General features: G+C 44.2%; 1 protein-coding gene across 4 annotated transcripts; it reads right to left on the reverse strand.

Moving 5' to 3' along the window:
- Positions 1-484: 484 nt before the first annotated feature.
- Positions 485-19,827, reverse strand: Znf821 (zinc finger protein 821). 4 transcript variants are annotated; one of them, XM_052728626.1, is made up of 9 exons: positions 19,604-19,827; positions 19,073-19,135; positions 17,355-17,442; positions 15,958-16,074; positions 7,266-7,391; positions 3,929-4,077; positions 3,381-3,485; positions 2,162-2,328; positions 485-1,452 (listed from the first exon to the last, which is right to left on the reverse strand). In XM_052728626.1, exons 4-9 carry the CDS (start codon positions 15,995-15,997, stop codon positions 798-800), a joined length of 1,242 nt encoding a protein of 413 aa, XP_052584586.1. In that variant the 5' UTR covers positions 15,998-16,074; positions 17,355-17,442; positions 19,073-19,135; positions 19,604-19,827; the 3' UTR covers positions 485-797. The 4 variants fall into 4 exon arrangements, with proteins under 4 accessions (XP_052584586.1, XP_052584585.1, XP_052584587.1 ...); XM_052728625.1 differs by having other exon boundaries at positions 17,355-17,471; XM_052728627.1 differs by lacking the exon at positions 17,355-17,442.
- Positions 19,828-20,769: the final 942 nt, after the last annotated feature.

Below are 20,769 nucleotides of genomic sequence, written 5' to 3' on the forward strand. Positions count from 1 at the left end.
TAGTTTGTTGAGAGTCATTGGACACTTTTAACCAGCCTTAGACCTACAGAGGTGGGAGAGGAGTCCAAATGTCTTATATTGGAAGAGGTCCACAGTCCTGCTGTAGTTATTTTTCTGGCAACAGTTTAACTAGGGCGCATCCTTCTGGACCTCAAGATCTATAAATATCCAGACTGTACATACCCTTTGATGCAGGCTAAGGAAAGCTCTATGCTTGCTCTTGTACCAGCAGAGAGAAATTGAGCAGCTCTCATTTCCTCCATGGCAGGCAGGCAGGCAGGCAGACTGCGAGAGTGAGTGACTCTGCTCTAGTCCTCATCACAGTTGACTCCGTCTCACCATCACTAAGCCCTCTGCTGGGATAGCCTAAGTGGAAGAGCATTCTGCCTCAGAAAAGAACAAGCCACCACAAATCACTACCTGAAAATTCTCAAGCTCTCTCCTAGCACACACACACACAGAAATGAGACCAATGAGCCAAGGGTCAGTAAAGATAAAATTAATTTATTTGCCCTCACAGCTTCATGGACTGTACTGGGGTCCTACAGTCCCCTAACCCTGGCCTGCCACAGTGGGCTGAGGAGTCTAGGTTTATGGAGTGCCTGCTCCCTTGTCCAGAGCTGCCTTGAGCTGGGTCCCTCCTGACTCCATCATGTTCCCACATGCAGAGGGTGCACAGGTTTCCCTGCAACCAACCCGGGCCTGCCTGTGGCAGCAAGGACTGTGGCCTCCTGGGTGACAGAAGCACTGACCCCTGTGGGCTGGAGTGGATGGGTGGTCAGGCAGGAGGGTGTGGTTCAGTGCAGAGAGCTGTTGTTCTGTTCTTCAAAGGCCATTTTCCCCAGAAGCTGGCTGTCCAACTCTACCCCACTCACAGGCAACTGGAAGAAGTTCATTTCAGCTGCTAAGGCTGCCATGGCAGAAGGGTCCTGACCAAACTGAGCTCGCAACATCATGTCCATTTTCTCCAGTCTCCTCTTGAGCCTCTTAGCCTCTCGCTCTCGAATGAGTCGGGCCTGCCGCTTCTCTGGGGTTTCATTGGCCCTCTTCAGCCTCATGGCCTCACGGTCTCGCTGTAGCCGGCGAGCTCGCTGCTCATCTGTCTCCTGCATCCGTTGCAGGCGCTTAGCTTCACGGTCCCTCATGCGTCTTACCTCCCGCTCCTCTGGGGTCTCATTGTCTCGACGACTCTTCTTGGCTGTACGTTCTCGTTCAAGTCGTTGTAGCCGTACTTCCAAAGGCTCGTTCTGTCGACGGAGGGCCCACTTGCGTACATTGGGGGTCTGTGTTTCCAGGAGCTTGCGGTAGGCAGCACAGTTGTTGCACACAAGCAGAATTCCAGCAGGGTATACTGGAGGACTACAAGCAATGTCCTTCCCTTCAGCACTGGAGGGGCCCTCACTGTGGACTTGGGGTAGGGATTCCATATTAAGTACTTCAGGAAGTTTCTCACTGGGAAGCCAAGATTTTTGATGATTAGTATTTCTGTGTAGCAAGCCCCAGGTACCCAAGTACCTGATTTACCCCATAACCACTAGGCAAACTGTTCCAAGTCCACCACTATGAGGGTTGGTTTGAATGCTTGAAACACCTCTTCTTTGGACGAGGGTGTCTACTAAATTTTAAGGCCCACTATGAATTAGCACCTGAGCCACCTGCCATAGAAACCTACCCAGAATAACCCCTATAAGGTGAAGCCAGTGACCTGGAAGTGGAGGTTTCCTTCATGCAGGTACAATTCACTGCTTTACCTCCACCTACCTGGCACTGCCCACAAGGAAAAGTAGCTATGCACTGTACGACCAAGGCAATGGGATGAGGACAGTGTTTTAGTCTTCCTAGAACAGAGCAGAGCGTGTCCTTATACCAGATCCTCTCAGCATCCTGCAAGTTCTGTCTGCTTGCTTTATCATGAATGTTCTTGGGTGTCTCTGCATCACTTTCTAGTTGGAAATATTCTGATAGGGAAAGAAAAGCAATTCATTTCCCTTGAGGGATCTAGTACATACTGTCTAGCCTATCTCTTAGTTTCATTATTTGTATTTCTAGATTGTTCTATCAACTCTTTTGCATTACTTATCTCTAGCCTTTCTTTTGACCTGGGACAGCATCATTACGCCCAGTAACTTGCCCTTAGCACAAGGTTAGGTGTTCTACTAACCTGTTAAAAGTGGCATGGCTAGTAAAACGGGCTCCACACACAGCACAGTTAGACCGCTGGTCTTCTGAATGGATTAGGAGGTGGCGACCCAAAGACCCTGGGGAGCTAAGGGCCCGTCCACAGACAGGGCACATGTAACTCTTGGCACTCACCACTGCTGCAGTATGCTGTAAAACAAAGCCTCAATCTGTTATTTGTGTTACCTCCAGGACAATCTGCACCCCTTCTTTTTTTTCCCTTAGAATGAAGAACTTGCAACTATTTGTTTAGCCATTCAGACCATTGCTCATGTTTTATTATCGTGAATTCTGACCATATTCTGGGACACATGAATGGCTTGAAGAATTATGGGTTCCAGAGCCCTGCTCAGAGCCTGAGATTCATGCTCTTGATAGTTTTGGCTTCCCTGGCTCACACTGTGTAGTTCCAAGTGCATTTTAAGAGTACAATGAAGGAGTTTGATAGTAGTGGTATGTAACAGGTATTTATGGCCTGGCTTTCCTCAGTCCTCTGAAGAAGTTCTTTTAAACTCAGAGAGCCGCCTGCACCACCTCCAGGCAGAAGAAAAACTTGTAACGAACCAACTATCTCTCTAGGTACAATCTATAAAGCTTGGTACAACCTAGGCTGTCCTGTGTAGATGTCTTGTAAATACAGACCACTAGGAATAGGTACACTCTCAATTGGATGAAGGTGGAAAAGTCTTTTTTCCTTGTTTGTACTTTCATTGGCACCTCAATATGTCATGGTGCATTTTATTTCTTTTGTGTGCCTGCATGCCACATGTGTGTGTGTGGAGGTCAGAGGATAACAAGTGGCAATCAGTTCTCCACACACTATGTGGGTCCCCAGGTCATCGGGCTTGGTGGCAGGTGCCTTTACCACCAAAGCCATCTTGTTGGCTCACATTTTGTTAGCCCTACCCCCTTTAAAAGCCATCACTGTTAATAGAAGTCAATTTCTATTTTACTACTGAATGTATTAAGTAATTTAGGAAAATAAGATCATGATACTTAATTTCCAAAATGTATCTGTCTGGGAACTCAGAACCTATTTAACCAATACATCACCATTATTTTCTAGGATGTTCTGAAGGGTAGGAGGAGTCCTAGTAGAACCAACACCCTGAGCTGCTTTTCCCAGAGGCAAAGGTCACTGCAGCACCTGAGATCTAAACTGCTGGCGGTCAGTCCCAGAACTCCCCCTCCCCATTCCATACCTGGTACACATGTGCGATCAGCTGCTCCCGACTCCCACAGTCTAGTTGGCAGAGGGGACACTGGCAGAGTTCAAGCAAGGGGTCAGAATTTAGGTTTTCTGTGACCTGCAAATCCACCAAACAGGCAAGTCATGAAGATTCCTCACTAGTCTCTTCCCTGTCCCACCTCTTTCAATAGAGACCTACACCAGGTGTTGTCTTAGGTGCCCAGTATGGACTGAAGGATAAAGTACTGTTTCAAAGGAATTAAATTTTCTTGAATCTTCAAGACTTTCTACCCTGAGGACACTGGACCCTGCAGGGAAAAAGGCTTAGCTTCCCTTGTGCATGTTCCTTGCAGGAATACTCAGGAAACAATTTAGTTGGAAGCTGGTTTCACAGGACAGTCTGACTCTGACTTAACCCTGAAAGCACACTCCAGAGTGCCTCTTAGAATAGTTCTCACTTGGCTAAGGTGGCTGCTCTGCTTGGAAAGAAGTGAGAGCTTTTAGGGGTCTGGGTGTGGATGGAAAAGAAAACTGTCATGACGAGGACTGCTTGCCACTTGCCTCATGCTCTACTACTTCATTCCCACTACCAACAGGCTGTTCTGCATTTTCTAATTCTTTTTCCACCTTGACTACCCCACCATCTTCCTCTGATGTGTGGGAAGATACTTCATCTTGTGTGGTCTCCTCTTCATCACCTTCACTGTCACCTGGAACACATAAACTGGTCACTTGTTCTGAGTTTTACAGGAATACATCCTGAGTGGCTGTCCACTCCAGGGTTTGCAGCTACAATGAAAAAACATTTTCAGACTTCAGGTTGTATAGTTTGCACCAGTGCACAAATCCTGATGAATGGAAACAAGCTATGACTGCCATTCATTATTCCACATACACACTAACGGGAGAATGTGAGGCAAATCAACACTAGAAATGGTAACTAGCCATTAAATCATAACCACCATAAAATAATTGTTGTTTATGAAATAGGTCTCATGTAGCTCAGGCTGGCTTCAGTCTCACTATATATATTCAAGGATGATCTTGAAGTTCTGATCCTTCTCCTCTATCTCCCAAGTGCTGTGATTATAGGCATGTACCACCATGTCTAGCAAAATAATTATTCTTTTTCATGGTTCTCAAATATCTTACACTTGAGATCGTACTTCCCTAAGCACAACACACCAAACTCATTCCCACAACACACACTCTGACTTAGCAACATCTCTTCCTTATTTTATTACTTTATTACTTACTCGTCTCTACAGTCACCTGCACAATTTCTCCGTGCTGTCACAGACAGTTCTACCCCAGAACACTAATCTCTTCTTTTACAACAAACATCAATACACATTTCCAGAAATAATAACAAAATTTTATTTCCTCTTATCAATAAGGATGTAAGAATAAATTAGTTTAAAATTATGTCAGTTTATAGGGAAAGGGCTATACATTATGGAAAAATGGAATTAGCATAGCAACCAACCTTGGGCAGTTCATATTTATAGGGGTGGGAGGTGTTCAAATTTATCCTAGTTTTCTTTCTTTTTTGAGATGGTTTTATTGTGCAACAAAGGCTGGCTTGAAGTGTATGATCCTCCTGCCCCAGCTTCCCAAGTGCCCACTTTGTCCCCGCTCCCCCTCAGACAGGGTTTCTCTGTATAGTGCAGGCTGTCCTGGAACTTTCTATTCAGAGATCTGCCTGTTTCTACCTCCGAGTGCTAGGATCAAAGGCGTGTACCACCATGCTCATCTGTCCACTCTGTTCTTAATCTACTAGCACTGCACATTTTAAATGACAGAAAACCACTGTTTCAGTTGTGTCTTTGGCTTATCTAATGGATAACTAAATGTGAAAGACGTGAAGTGTCATTCTTCACTTCAGATATGAGTAACTGGATCTGCTTTAGTTTGGGAGGGAAGGATGTGGTTGTGGGGTCATCTACCTGTGGCTAGTGAAGCTGCAAGGTATGTGTGAGCTGATTTTGTTCTGTCATCTGTAAAATAGAGGGGAAAAAAAGATTGAAAGGGAACAAAAACCCACAATAACAAATGAGGTTTAGTGTGGGTGCTTTAAAGATCACAGAGGAAGCCACACCTAGGGAAGCTGTCAGTCGTTCGGGGACAGCCCTTTGATTCCTGCTTAGATTCTGGACTCCTCTGTGAGTAGAGCCTCATCATGCTCTGCAGGTACAGTAGGCTCACATTTCCCTGCTAACAGTGCTATTCATCTCCCTACTGTTGTGCATAATTTCTAAATCCACAGTACAAGATCATTTCTTTCTAGACAAAACTGGGTTAAATTTCCTTTATTGACAAATTCCTACCAGATCATCTGCTGGTGGCTATATGTGTCTATATTAGATGTGCTTGTCATGTGGTAGTCTATATTTGGGTGCTAAAGAGTATATGTATGCTTTCCTTAAAGTTTTATTTCACTTGAGTCCATCTCAATTATGAGGGGTTAGCACAAATTAGATGGTAGCATATTTTCTCACCAGCATCCAGTGTGGAACACTTGTAGGCTTAGTCTAAGGCACTGCTAAATGAAATACACTTTTGTAACTTGTCAGTTATCTGAGTACCTCTGTCAGAAACTTTTTTTTTTTTAAAGTATGCTGTCTAGAAGAATAATGTAACTCTTTGGAACAGTAATTTCTTTCTTTCCTTCTTTCTTTTTTTTTTTTTTTTTTTTTTTTTTTTTTTTTTTTTTTTTTTTCCTGAGACAGCGTTTCTCTGTGTAACCCTGGGCTGTCCTAGAACGCACTTTGTAGACCAGGCTGGCCTCAAACTCAGAGATTCACCTGTCTCTACCTCCTGAGTGCTGGGATTAAAGGCGTGCACTACCACTGCTTAGCTGTAGAGTTCATTTCTTTGTACCTACCTGATTAGTTGCTATTTGTGTGTGGGGGTTGTGTCTGTGTGGTTGCTGTTGCTTAATTATTTGGTTAAAACTGTAGAACTCTCTATAGAGTTCAGAACACACACACACTTTCTGTTTCTCTCTCTCTCTCTCTCTCTCTCTCTCTCTCTCTCTCTCTCTCTCTCTCTCTCTCTCTCTCTCTCTTTTCCCCAAGTTTACAAGTGGTTAAAAAAAAAAATCAGGGTTTCACCCTAAACTGATATTAATAAAAAAACAGTATCAAGTGCATAAGAGCAGGAGAGTATAGACATCTTTCTGGAAAATAACACAGCTCAGAATAAGTCTGTTCAAGCAGGTCATGGAACAGACAATCCATGAGCCTTAACTTTTAAGACTACATTTTTATTGTTGTTTGAGACAGGGTTTCTCTGTGTAGCCCTGGCTGTCCTGGAACTTGCTCTGCAGACCAGGTTGGCCTTGAACTCAGGGATCTACCTACCTCTGCCTCCAGAGTGCTGGGATTAAAGGAGTGTACCACCACCACCACCCAGCAATACTAAATGTTTTTTGACCTCTTAACATAGAGATCTAGTAAGGGGTTTGTTGTGGGAAGACCTGGACTTCAGCATTTTTACATGCTACATAATCTCATCACTAAGCAAGTCTGTACAACATTAAAACTAGAACCTCAAACAAAACTTCAATGCCACTCTTACATTTTATTAATAAATAGACTTAAAGCAAAGGGGTTTTTTTTTCCTTTTTATCTGACCTGCCCTTGAGCTACCTGAACACTTAACTGTTTTCGTTTTAAGATGTCCTCTTTCACAACCACCACAAACCTATCTGGATATGGCACAGTGCCAATTCCTAGAGCCCATGAGTTATAAATAGCATGCCAACCTGTCCTCTCTCTCTGAATCCACACATCTTCTTAGCTCTTCCTCCCAGCCCCCACGAACAATCCCCAGAGCACACACTCTGTTAGTTCTTCTCCCATTGCCCTGAGTCATTACCAGAAGGTGCAGAACTCACTGCTACTGGAGTCCTGATGTCTTAGTTGTTGGATAGCTTGTCGCTGACTGCCAAGATCTCCAGGAAAATCAGTTTTCATCATCGCTTGTCGGGCTTGTTCTTCTAGCCCAGCAAATACTTGATCCCCTGGTGGTCAAAAGGAAAAACAGGTCACTAGTTGGTCGGTCACCAGTACTTGCCTAGACAAACTAGTTGGAGGGTCAGACAATCAACAGTAGGAAACAGGCAGGTATTCTGTGGCCAGTTCATTCATCTCCAAGTCATGCTGCTATTGCCAACAGTGTAGCTGCTCTTCCTGGGCAGTAAGCTGTCTTCCTATTCTTGACCCTTGAAAAGGTGATTAATCAAGACTTTACAAACCTAACTGCAGAATCTCAATTCCTTGCAGCCTTTCCACCAGGACTGGGGAAATAGGTAAGAGATAAAGTGATGGGATGGAGGCAGGGCAACAGAGTGGGCAAAAACCTCTACACCTTCAACTACCATCATCACAGCCCTATTCATTCTATTTCAGCCTTGTGTGGGCTTGAAATGCTTGAGGCAATCCTGAATACACCTCCAATCCCATCTTTCTTCATTCATTCCAAGGTGTTCTGGACACTCCTCTTGCCTTTCTCTAGTGTCTATCAGAATTAGCCATAACAAACATGCCTGGCCAAGTACAGATGGGATGGGAAGCAAAGGGGGAGCAGATAATAGTCTAACTCACTAAACTAATCCTTGATTGAAACAGCAGCTAACTTACAACAAACACTACGTATCCAAGTCTCCTTGGGTCAATGTGGCCTTTGCTTTTGCATAAAGTGTCCAGAAACCCTGGACCATCCCTGATTTTGCATTTAGTTTTCATGAGCTTTGCCTGGGATCCATGTTGTTGGAGAGTTAACCTTCAAGTGCTTTTTAATTTCTAGGAGACTAGGCATAGAGAGAAAAGAGAGTTAGGTTTCTCTTATCTCAGTGAGAATGGAAACTACAGGCCCAATTCTCCAGTCTAGAACAGGACCTTTCTTACAGAAAAGGGAAAGGTTAGTAAACAGGCTAAGTTTTTGGAGACAGTACAATGATGTCGGAGTTGTTCCTTGGTCAGTGTAAAAACTGAAGAGGGGGTCAGCGTCATATGATTTAGTTGGTTACTCATTCAGCAAATAATCCTTAAGCACTACTATATGGTAAACAATTATAGTTACTGTGTGACACTTGCTATTCCAGGCTTTTTAAGTACTATATAGTCCTCACCTTAATTCTCTCTAGTTTCTAAATTTAATATTTTATTATTTGTGTCGGGAAGGTACAGATGTACCACGGTGAATATACAGAAGACAGAAGACAATTTTGTGGGTTCTGGGATTGAACTCAAGTTGTAATGCTTGCACAACAAGCACTTTTGCCCACCTAGCATCCTGCTGGTCCCCTCATCTTGATTCTTTATATGGTAGGCATTCTTGCCTACCTACCTACCTACCATGTACCTATACTACCTATATGTTATTAATAATACAACCAAGGTCATGGGATGGCTCAGCAGTAAAGAGTGTGTATTGCTCTTGCAGAGTTTAGTTCCCAGTCGCCATATCAGAGGCTCACAGCTGCCTATAACTCCAGCTCTAGGGAATTCAACACCTCTGGCCTCCACAAGTACCTGACTCACGTGTACATAAACACACAAACACATAATTAAACAGAAATCATTTTTTTAAAAAATAAGAAAACTAAGGTCTATGGTGAAACCAAGTATTGAGGTCCGTACAACTATATGTCCTTCCTGGGCCCCTTTTCTTTATCTTTAGTGTCTGTTTCTCTTCTGATGGGGGTTAGGCCTAGGCCTTACACATACTAAAAACATACTTTTAGCTATAATGAGCTATATAACCCTACCCCCTAAAATCCCAACTTCCCATTTACTGCCAATGGAGGTATGAGTTCAGTGTTATAGAGGCTTCACAGTAGATCTGCTAACAACAAATATTTGTCTCTGTGTGGTAAGACTGGCTCTGATCATACTATTGGTGTTATCTTCATATCATGAAACAATTCAAATATCGAAATAATGTTTTCAAGGCCACAGTATGGCAAAAGGAAAAATAATAGTTCTGATTCCAATGTTATGAGTTATCATGCCTGGATTAGATAAACTGACATTATGGCAATTATGACTCACCCTGTGGGTAAGAATGGAGGTAGAGAGTGTTAGGGCATATTCCTAGGTATAGAGACCTCAATAAAAGGAAAAACAAGTTGCTTTAAGATCATGTTCACATGTTTTTGTTTTTCATTTTTTAGACAGGGTCTATGTAGCTCTGGGTGGCCTGGAATTCATTATGTAGAACAGGCTAGCCTGAAATTCACCTGCCTCTGCCTCCTGAGTGGTGAGATTAAAAGGTGTGTACCACCATGCCCATCCTGTGTTCACAATTTCTAAGGTTACTAAGTTACTGCTAAAGAAAGCAAAAAGTAAACTATACAGAGTGCTTTTCCTTCCTTCTCTGCAAAAGTAAAGTATTTCATGTCTCCATGTTGATCCCAATGAAACAAAAAAAACTATGGCCAGTGTAACAGTCACTGAGGTCCTCTGGATTGGTTCATGTTTTTGGACCCAAGGGCCAGAGACTGATCTGGCACTAAGGAACAAATTATACACTGGCATGTACTATAAATGTTAGTTACTGTCAGTAATCCTCATCAATAACACTTCAGGTCTGTAAGGAAATTTAGTTAGATTTATAACATGCTAGGAATGAACAATAAAAAAATTCCTGTCACATTGTACCAGTAGAAAGACATTTAAAAGGAGGCTGGAGAGATGGCTCAGTGGTTAAGAGCATTGGCTGCTCTTCCAGAGGACCCAGGTCAATTCCCAGTGCCCACATGGTGGCTCCCAACCATCTGTAACTCTGATTCCAAGACATCGAATGCCCACTTCTGGCATGGATACCAGGCATGCAAGGAAAAATGCTCATTCACATAAAATTAAGTTTTAAAAGATAGCTAAAAGCAGATGAATCTTTCAAAATGAGCTAGTAATTCAGTTTAATCTTTATCAACATGAACTCAGAATTTAGTTTTGTCTGTTAAGTTTAAATATTCAGGCCTTTACAGAACAGAATAGAATCTCTTCAATATGACTTCCCTAAGATTTTGCTGGCAATCTCAGCTAGGGAACTTGGGATACATTATTTTTTTCAGTAGTGTGGAAACACAACCTACTCTTTTATTCCATTCCTGACTATGGAAATGCCTATTTATTATTCTTTAAAGCTGTTCCTATTTTAAATAGCACCATAAAACAATACATATGTATTTTTAAATCTTAAAGGTGATTTTATCAAACTTCCTAAGAGTCAATGATTTTTCCAGTAGTCACTTTTACCTAATCTCCAAATCCAACTGTCTAGAATTATCTTTTGGAGAGGAGGTAGTGAGAGCTGCTAAGAAAATACGCTACACTGGGGCTGTGAGACAGCTCGTTGGGTCACGGCGTCCCCAGCATGCTGAATTCAGTTCCTGGAATCTACATGGTTGAGGGAGAGAATCCATAGTTGGAGGCTGGCTTCTGATCCTCAGGTGTGTGCTGTTGTATGCCCTCCTACCCCATACACAAAATAAACAAATATAAATTTTTTAATGTTATACATGTTAATTCAAGTATGATAAATACAGATATTAGTGATTAAGAAATGTTGTAGAATTGCCTATTTTTATAATGAAGAATTATTACATCTATCTTGAGACTGATAGAGTAAGTTCAAATTCCCTAGCTCCCAGATATTAATGCAGGGTCACCTTCCTATTAAATGTGGGCATTTATCTGCCTATTTATAGCCAGGGTCCACAATAATATCCAGGTACTCTTCTCTCTTTTCTTTTTCTCTTTTTAAATTTGGTATGAAATGCAAAGAGTTTTTATCTCACTTTTTCCTTGGGATTCAGACTAGTGAAGAACAAGGCCGTGAAAGCCAGTTTTGAAAAAGATTTTAAAAAAAACCAACAAAGTCTTAGAAGGACAAAGATTTCTTCTTTTTTTCCCTTGGGGGCCTTAGTACAGTTTAGTAAATGCAACTCTGGGCTGCCTGAAATTACACAGTTGAATATTCTCTAAGTGAACAGATGTCTGTTCAGAAAAAGCAGCAGTACTGGGAAAGGGGTGCTGTGGACTCCTTCCCAGCTGGCAGTCTCTGTAACCCAGGTGCTGTCTATGTTGGGAACAGCAGTTATATCCCAGGAATGCTAGCAGCACGAACTGAGACAAAGCTCCCATGCTCTCAGAAAAGAAAGGAATCAGATGCTTTTTCATCTCTGAAAAGCTTTAAGCTGAAGCTTTCCAGGCTCGGTATCTTGCAATCTAAAATCAAAAGTGTCTTAAGAAAAGTTTTTTCTTGGTGGCTTCCTGATTCCAGCACATGAAATATGAGTATACAAAGGGCTGTATTTTCAAATTCTCCAGACAGTTGACAGACTTGTACTCAGAAAGGGGAGAAATGGAAAAGCAGATAAGGCAGAAGGTCTAAAACACAAGGTTTCAATCCGGCAGTAGTTTCTCTATAGTGAGTAATTATGGGTTTTTAATTCTAAAATTTTGCATTGAGTCTGCTAAGGAGATGGGAATGGGCTGTCTGGATGATTTAAATATGAAAGCACTCCTGGAAACAAAGGGTGTGCTAAAGTAGCCTGCCACTGGCTTCTGAAGTATCTTCAAGACATAGTGCCTGACTATCACCATGCAAGTCCTTTTTTTCTTTTTTTAAAGACAGGGTTCCAGAGGCTCAATGGTTAAGAGCATTGGCTACTCTTTCAGACATTCAATCTGAACACCCACATGACAGTGCACAACTGTAACTCCAGTTCCCGGGGATCTGATCCCCTCTTCTGGCCTCTGTAGGCATCAGACATGCATGTGGTGCACAGACATATAGACAAAACAGCCATACACATAAAGAAAAATTTTAAAGAAAAATAAAAAACAGGGTCCCAAGCATTCCAGACCAGCCTCAAACTTGCTATGAAGCCAAGGATGACTTTGAATTCTGGATCTTACTGCCTTCACCTTTCCCAGTATTAAGATTACAGACATGGCCGGGCGGTGGTGGCGCACGCCTTTAATCCCAGCACTCGGGAGGCAGAGCCAGGCGGATCTCTGTGAGTTCGAGGCCAGCCTGGGCTACCAAGTGAGTTCCAGGAGAGGAGCAAAGCTACACAGAGAGACCCTGTCTCGAAAAACCAAAAAAAAAAAAAAAAAAAAAAAAAGATTACAGACATGGCCATGTGCTGCCGCTCAAATGCAGGGTTTTATGTAGCATAGGCAAGCACCCTATCAACTGAGCTACATCTCCCAGATTTACAGTGGGATTTAAATGCACGGCGGGCAGCGGCCGCGGCCGCGGGCGTTTGGTATTGGTGATAGAACCTAGAGCATTCCTAAGCATTCACTTTCCCATTAAGCTACATGCCAGCCTCTGGGATTCTTAATATATGTTAGGCATGCTTTTAGCTTCAGGCCACACAGTCTTTCCAGAGGGCTGAAGTAATGAAGCTCACTTCTCTGCTCAAATGCAAACCTAGACTTTGAATCCATCATATTTACTATAAATATACAAGCAGCATTAAGTTATTAAGTTTAATATGTATGATTAGTTCTATGTCAGGTGAGGAGATTCAAGTGGTCAAAAAACTCAAATTACCTACTTTTACTTGCCATTATTTTCTTTTTCTCTTTTTGAGACAGGGTTTCTCTGTGTAGTTTTGGTGCCTGTCCTGGATCTCGCTATAGACCAGGCTGGCCTCGAACTCACAGAGATCTGCCTAGCTCTGCCTCCCGAGTGCTGGGAAAGGCGTGCACCACCACCACCTGGCGGCCATTATTTTCATAAACAGTGAGAAGGTACTGTTTTGAAAAGGATAGGGTCAGCTTCAGTCCCCAGGTCATAAATAAATAAAAGGCATTCAGAAACCAGCAAATCTTAGTGTTTTGTTTTGTTTTGTTTTTTTTTTTTTTTGGTCAAACTTAGCTCATCACTTGAAAAGACTATCTCTGCCCAAATCTATCACTGAAAACAGTTCCTCCCCCAGGGTTCACTCTTTAGGTGCATCTGAGTATTTGTGCTCATAGTCCCACAGTAAAGGACCTCTTAATGGGCACTACTCAGAGAGGCTGAGAAGCCCCATCCATTCTGCACAGTACAACATTCAGTTGGGTTGAGTCTGGTAACATTTCTGCAACTTATGGATGGATAGCTATTTTCCCATCCTTCATGATCTGTTTGTCCATGTGTTTTCCAACTCTAGTACCAGCCCCAGTTTGTTCTGGCTTTGGCTGTCTGTGGTGGAAGCAGATGTAACTAATGGATATAAGCTGTGCAGACAAACACAGGCCACTCAAGCCTTTGCTGCTTCCCTAGCTTTAGTACAATCGTGCTGTCACTCTACAAGCTACTTTACTCTGTCATCTCTAGGGAAGATGATGTGGTGGATGATTTATACGGGAGATGCCTCCTTTGTTCTCTACGTTCAGGCACACTACACCTGTTTCAGCATCAACTTCCAAATCTTCCTAAATTGCTCGCCTTTTTATTAAGCAGCTTTGCAAATCTGCCTATCCCGGAATAACAACTGGTTCTATCTCATTCAACATTCCCAGGACTTAAACAATGATTGTATATGAATGTTTGCTACCCAATGGCATTAATGTAAGATGTCAAAGCTATCATAATTTCTTTGGTCACACTGTTTTAAATAAAATTTTGGTCATCTTAATTTCTTACATTATCAATCATCTTTTTTTACTTATCAATCATGTTTTTGTTTACTTATTGCTTTAAAAAGAAAGTCTTACAGGGTGGGACTACAGCTGGGTGTTGAAGTACCTGCTATGTGTAAGACCCTTCACAGAAAGATCATGTGTACCTCTGAATTTTCTTATTCTGTTGCTGTACTGTACTTTATTAGTCCTCCATAATAGCCACTTATCTATTTTATGAAGGTTCAGTTAAGAATGCTTCTCTACCCAGAATATAGGAAAGTGGCTAACTAGCCCAAATCTGATAGTAACTATTTTGGTCGGTGTGTTTGTGTGAATGTATGTATGTGTGCATGTATGCACATGTATGTAGAGAGGCCAGAGGTCAATGTCTTCCTCTATTGCTCTCTATCTTATTTTTTTTTTTTTTTTTTTTTTTGGACAGGGTATTTCTCTGAACCTAAAGCTTGCTGTGCCAGCTAGACTATCTGTCATCAAGTCCTCAGAATCCTCCTATCTCTACTCCTCCCCCAGCACTGGGGTTACAAATTCATACCACACCTTTTTTTTTTTTTTAAATGTAGAGTGTCTGTGTGTGTGTGTGTGTGTGTGTGTGTGTGTGTGTGTGTGTGTGTGTGTGTAAGCATGTACTTGAGCATGTATGTAGGCTGAAGGACAACTTGCAGGAGTTGGTTCTGTCCTTCCACCATGCTGGTCCCAGGGATCAAACTTAGGTCATCAGCCTTCAAAGCTGGTACTTTTTACCCACTGAGCCATCCCATTGGCCCCTAAGTTTTGTTTTTGCTTCTTTATTATTTATTTTTATTCACGTGGGTTCTGGGGATTTGAACTCAGGCCCTCAGGCTTGTACATAAGCACTTTGCCCCTGAGCTGTCTCCCAGCTCGAGTTTTGATTTTTCTTTTTTGCTGCTATTTCTCACCATGTAGCAGGGACACCCCTGACACAGGCCTGGCCTCAGCAGCTTTTCCTTAACTGAGGTGGAGATTCTACAACCCCTCTGTCATGTCCTTGAGGCTAAAGCCAGAACCATGTGGCCAAAGCTGCCAAGTTCTGCTGCTTGATGAGGTTGGAACTTGGCCCCCTTGTCCAATTACTTTTGTGTCAGCTTTCTATTTTGATGGTTTTCTTCATTGTTTAAGCTTTTCTTCCCATACCCCACCCCCCGGAGCTGAGGACTGAACCCAGGGCCTTGTGCTTGCTAGGCAAGGGCTCTACCACTGAGCTAAATACCCAACCCCCTAAGCTTTTCTTTAGTCTTTTTCACAAGCTGGCTATTTAGCTGGATGGGGTCTGACTTTGGACAACTAAAACTTCTGCTTGCACGAAGTCTCTTTGTTCTCTAATAGATCACAAGCATTCCCTTTCTTTTTGTCAAAATCCACCTTTCACTGTTTAAGTTCATGGCCCAGGGCCTCTTCCATCAAGTATTCCATTGCTACCGCTGACCTGGAACTCCCTCTGTAGACCAGGCTGGCCTTGAACTCAGAGAGATCTGCCTGCCTCTGCCTCCTTAGTGCTGGAATTAAAGGTGTACACCACCACTGCCCAGCTTGTCCTAACTACTTTTAACTTCTGTGGTATACATAGTCTATAGTAGCCCTGAGGGATAGAGCATATACTGGCTTGTATTTGTATTTTTCTTCTGTGTTTATGTGTAGCTGCATTACAGTTTAGTTATGTTATATTGTTTTATAGCCCGACACCTAGGATTTTTCACGAAATAAGTTTCCTGTAATTGTTAATATAATATTAAGAATGAATAATGCATATACCCCTTAGACAAGTTAGACATCTTCGACCTCACACTTCTGTATCTGTAAGCCTTTAACCCTTTTCTTTTCCAACACAAATGAGTGTGAGCCTCTCATGCTAAATTTAGGTTTCTCTTTCCTTCTGACCCTCATTTTCCCAGGTTCCAGAGGAGAAAGCCCAGTACTCACAGTGAACTTTATTTGGATTTGTCTGTTTCCTACGGGACATGTTTCCCTGATACAAAAGCTCTGGTCTTTCCCAGTTCCACCACTGGATATATCACTGCCTCCTTGTAAGGTGCTAACCTACAAAAATAAAAATCAAAAACGATATTGTTAGCCTGTTAGTTTCCCCAGAAATGACAAAATTAGAAGTTTTAAAGACCTTAAAAAATACCTCAAGCATATAAAATTCACCAGTATAAATAACTGAGCTAATGAAATGAAAAAAGTAAATAAATCTCTAACCCAGTGTCAAGGTCCCAAGAAGCTTAAGAGGCAACTGCTTTTAGAGGACTTAAAGAGAGTTCTCTAAAGCTATCTTTGGACTCCAGATGACTACTAAGTGGTTACAGTCAAGATCACAGGACAGAAAAGGATGCAAATTCAGGCAACTGAGGTTAGAAGTACTGTGAGTTAAAGGGATTACTCCCACAGACGTGAGAGAAAGCAAAAGCATGACAAAGACCTGTAGCAGCTGACCTGTCACATGTGCAACTGGAAATCAAGGCCTGCAATCTGCACCCCTAGATGGTTTTCTGAGAAACGGGCTTAGAGGTGACAAAGGTGTCACTTATCTGCAATGCAGGCACACTACCAGGCACCGAGCATGATGGCACTTACAGAGCACGTCAGACGTCTACCACTCAAGACAGGCTCTTACCAGAAGAGTAGGTGACAGTCACATTGTGGAGTACTAATTCAGTCTACCAATGTGGACCGCCAACTGGCCCTGCTCATATGTTCTGGAGAGGTGGTCAAAGATCCTAAGTTTATAGCCTCTTCTCAGTCATACTGTGTGTGTAGCAAGGAGACCAAGAAGGAATAAGAGAAATGCTCCATACAGGAGAAGAGCAGCAGAGATATGCATCTGCCCCTGACAAAGGAGCAGGCCAATTCTTAAGCCGGGAGGTTCCTATTAACTATAAGACTGGTTCAGCCATAAGCATTGTAAGAGGCTCTGAAATGGATTAGTTGCAGAAGCTGTAGCCTTTTCTTTAAAAGACAGAGTGAGGACTGGGGATGCGATACAGTGGTAGAACACTTGCCTAGTATGTGTCAGGTCCTGGGTTCAATTCCCAACACCATAAGACAAAAAAGACAGGCACCAGAGTGAACAAATGTAAAGTGAAAAGATTCTTTTCTGCCAAAGTTAGAGAGGTGCATTTGGTCATTCTGATTGCTATCAGGTCCTGCCTTCTTAAATTGCACTCACATATAGAAGTTATATAGTTTATTGCTTTAAGAGAAACTACTAGCTGTACTTTGCACTCTAGTTAATGAAGACTCACCTGCTAATGCCAACTAACTCCTCTATGTAGCTAGAAAGGCCCTCAAACCTATAATCAGATCCTGCCTCCCCTTACCAAAAGAAGAAAGAAACCGCAAATGGCAAAGACAGGCCTCCACAGGAAGTGGCAAAGGAAGCAGCTCTCAGGCAGTCTTCTATCATATCTGCATACCAAACACAGTTCTTTTCAGACCTTCAATTAAAAAAAGGAAAACAACGCCTAATATGTACAATAGAAAAACAATTTTAGACAGCAGCATACTGATATCCAATACAAAGGGTATGTATTATCTATGTTTCTCTCTTTTTTTTTTCCCCTTGGAGGTATAAGTCTCATGAATCCTTAACTGGTCTTGAACTGGGTAAGTAGCCAAGAATAACCTTGAATTTCTGATATTCCTATCTCAAGAGAATACAGGCAGTTGCCTCCTTACCCAGTTTTATGTGGTGTTGGGGATTGAACCCAAAGCTTTATGCATGCTAGCTAGGACTCTGTGCACATTGGGCAAGAACTCTACCAACTAAGCTATACCCCAGTTGTAGGGGGTGGTCACTCTTCTTTGTCTTCTCCTCTCTCCTGCGCCCCTACTCTTTTTGGAGACTGTGCTTTGACTTCAAACCCCTGGACTCAGCCTTCTGACCAGCGGGATTAGAGATGTACATCACCACACCTGGTTTATTCTTTCTAGACATTTTAATACAAGCGCTGAATGAATATCACACTTTAGATCTTTTTCTCTGTGTCTATGGAATCCCAAAGTGGAGAGCTAAATGAAATGAAGATTGTCAGCTGGGTGGTGGTGGAGCATGCCTTTAATCCCAGCACTGGAGGTAGAAGCAGGCGGATCTCTGTGAGTTTGAGGCCAGCCTGGTCTACAAAGTGAGTTCCAGGAAAGGCGCAAAGCTACACAGAGAAACCCTGTCTCAAAAAACCAAAAAAAAAAAAAAAAAATTGTCTATTTTCCTACACTTCTCTATTGTATAATGAAAAACAAATGAAATCTCATCTACATTTGCCCCATGAAGACCAGGAATTGAAGCTCTGAGGAAGAGGTAATAAAGTCTATTTGAAGGAATGCCAAGTAACTTGAGTCAGGCTCTATTTTGATCATCTTAGCAAGACAACAGTTCAATGCTAAAGCTACAAGGCAAAGAGATTAAATATGCAGGCGACAGGGCTGCGGATTCAGAAAGGCAGCGGCATCCACTGGTTCTCTTGGATCCTCCTAGTGGCGCAATGGGGAACTGACCAGATGGTACCTCATGGGACTTCACACCTGAAGAATCAAAGGAAAAATAAACACACACCCTCCCTTCCCACAAAACAAAGCCAATAATTAAAACACCCACCAGAAAGAAAAAGTCCGGAGGCAGGGGAAACCCTTGAAAATAAGTAAGAAACAGACAAATGGTCCTGGAAGGACACTCCTCACCCAAACAGCACACTATCTGAGGTTAGTTTATAGGCGGCAACCCTATGGTCCCTTTAACTTCAGCACTGCCCAAATGTGAAACTTAAGCTAGGGATGTAACTGGAGAGCTAGCTGCGTGATCATCTTCAGCTGGAAGGAAACTGGAATGGGAAGAACGGTAAACTGAGGATCAGACCTACAAGGGATGCTACCTTTAAAGGGAGCAGTTTAGTCATCCATAGAACCACAGAGTCCTTGGGAGGGTGCACCGCCCCCTTTTATCCCTGTCTCTGCTCTCCTACAGGTGTTTGGAAGTAGCTTCCAGGGCACACTACAGACGTGTGTGTAAGGCCAGTCTTAAGAAAAGAGGGTGCATTCCCACCTCCAGCTCTGGTGAGGTTCCCACGGAGCAAAGTAAACTCGCCCAAATCCAAGTGATGTGAATCTGCCAAAAAGGAAAGAAGAAAGGTGGTCACACAGCCGTTTCACTGCCCCGGGATCTTCTTGGGTCGGAGCTGCAGCTTGTGTGTGCCATCAGCTGAGATGGTCCCTCTGGCTTTCTCGAACGGGAGCACAGGTAAATCCCAGGTATTAGATTGGAGCCGGAGGTCTCCCGAGGCGGCTCAGACCAACCTTCAGACCACTTAGTCTTCTCCGAAATCTAAATTTAGTAGCTCCTCCGCCCGCCCGCGCCAGGACCGCCCGTGCCCCCCGCCCAGTCCGCTCTCCCACGCCCATCCTCCCCTCCCCCAGCTCCACCCCAGCCTGTCAGACGCCGGCCCGCGAGGCCCGCGCCCAGCCGCCGTAGCACCGAGCCCACCCCTCCCCAGGAGCGGGCAGACAAAAGGCGGACGGCGGCGCGGGGCGGCGGGAGCTACACCGGCTGCTGGGTCCCGGCGCGGGGGCGCTTTACCCGCTGCCTCGGCGCTCTGCGTCCCTGGGCCCCGCCTCCGGACAGACAGACCGCGGGACAATGGGCCCCGGCCGCAGCTCAGGCTGGCCGGGCCGGGGCTCTCCGGGACCGGACCCCGGCGGGCAGAGGGTGGCTGCAGGCCGGGCCGGCGGTGGGGAGGCGAGGGGAGGCGCGGCGGACGGACAAAGCCAACGGCAGACAGACGGACGGAGGGGGAAAAAGATGGCGACGCGGGCAGCGGGAGCGCGCTGCTCGCGCTCTCGCAGCGAGTGGGGCGCGTGCCGGAGCCTCACCTCTCTCCTCCCGCCGCCGCCGCCCCGACCCCTCCCGGCTTCCGAGGCGCGCGCCTGGCGTTGTGGGCGGGGCCTCAGGGAAAGGGTCCGGGAAGGCGGGACTTAGGGAGCATCCAATCGTTGGCGTTCCAGAGGGGCCCCGCCCTCGTCCTGTTACTGGAGACCCCGGCTGAGCACCTCTACGAGCTTTGGGTAGTGCACTCAACCCCTCCGTGCCCCTCTTGGGCGGGTGAACTCCACTCAGCTGTCGTCTCCCCTGGTTTCCTACACCAACATCGAGTTCAGCCACAAAACCCACATCCCCCAACCACAGCTCCACCGCAGGCTTCCCCTCTCCGTAGCCGAGCCTGAGCCACCCGCCCCATCATCACAAGCCCTCTTCACTCCCACATGCCCTGGGGCTTCTTCAGCTCCCAAGGTATTTAATGTGACGAAAGAGGGGGCCACAGATTCTGTGGGAGGGACTAAGTTCAGCTGTCAGAACCTCGGACTCGAAAAATAGATTTATTTGGGGTGTTTACTTTTCCAACATGATAGTTATATACACAGGACCTAGGTAACTTGTGATCCTTGCTGCCATCTAAAGGGTATTTGGAAAGAGTGAGAGTGGTTGGACGCACTTCCTTCTAACGCGACTCTGTGATTGCCTGCTTCATTATTTCTCCGTTGCCCTCCCTCCTTCCCCCTGATTCTCGGGTGGGAAACCAAAGCCTACCTCTGAAGTCTTTCCTACTTGGAGAAGCAGAGAGTGAAGCCCTGTGTTTAGAAAGCCCAACTTTCAGTCCCAGCTCTGCTGCTGACTAGTCTGTTAACTGAGCAAGTCACTTCCCTGTTGTGAGCCTCTGCTTCCTACCATACTAGATAATGGAATTC

This window comes from Peromyscus californicus, unplaced genomic scaffold (assembly GCF_007827085.1).
Source record: "Peromyscus californicus insignis strain IS unplaced genomic scaffold, ASM782708v3 Scaffold_8__1_contigs__length_139910024, whole genome shotgun sequence".
Taxonomy (NCBI): Eukaryota; Metazoa; Chordata; class Mammalia; order Rodentia; family Cricetidae; genus Peromyscus; species Peromyscus californicus.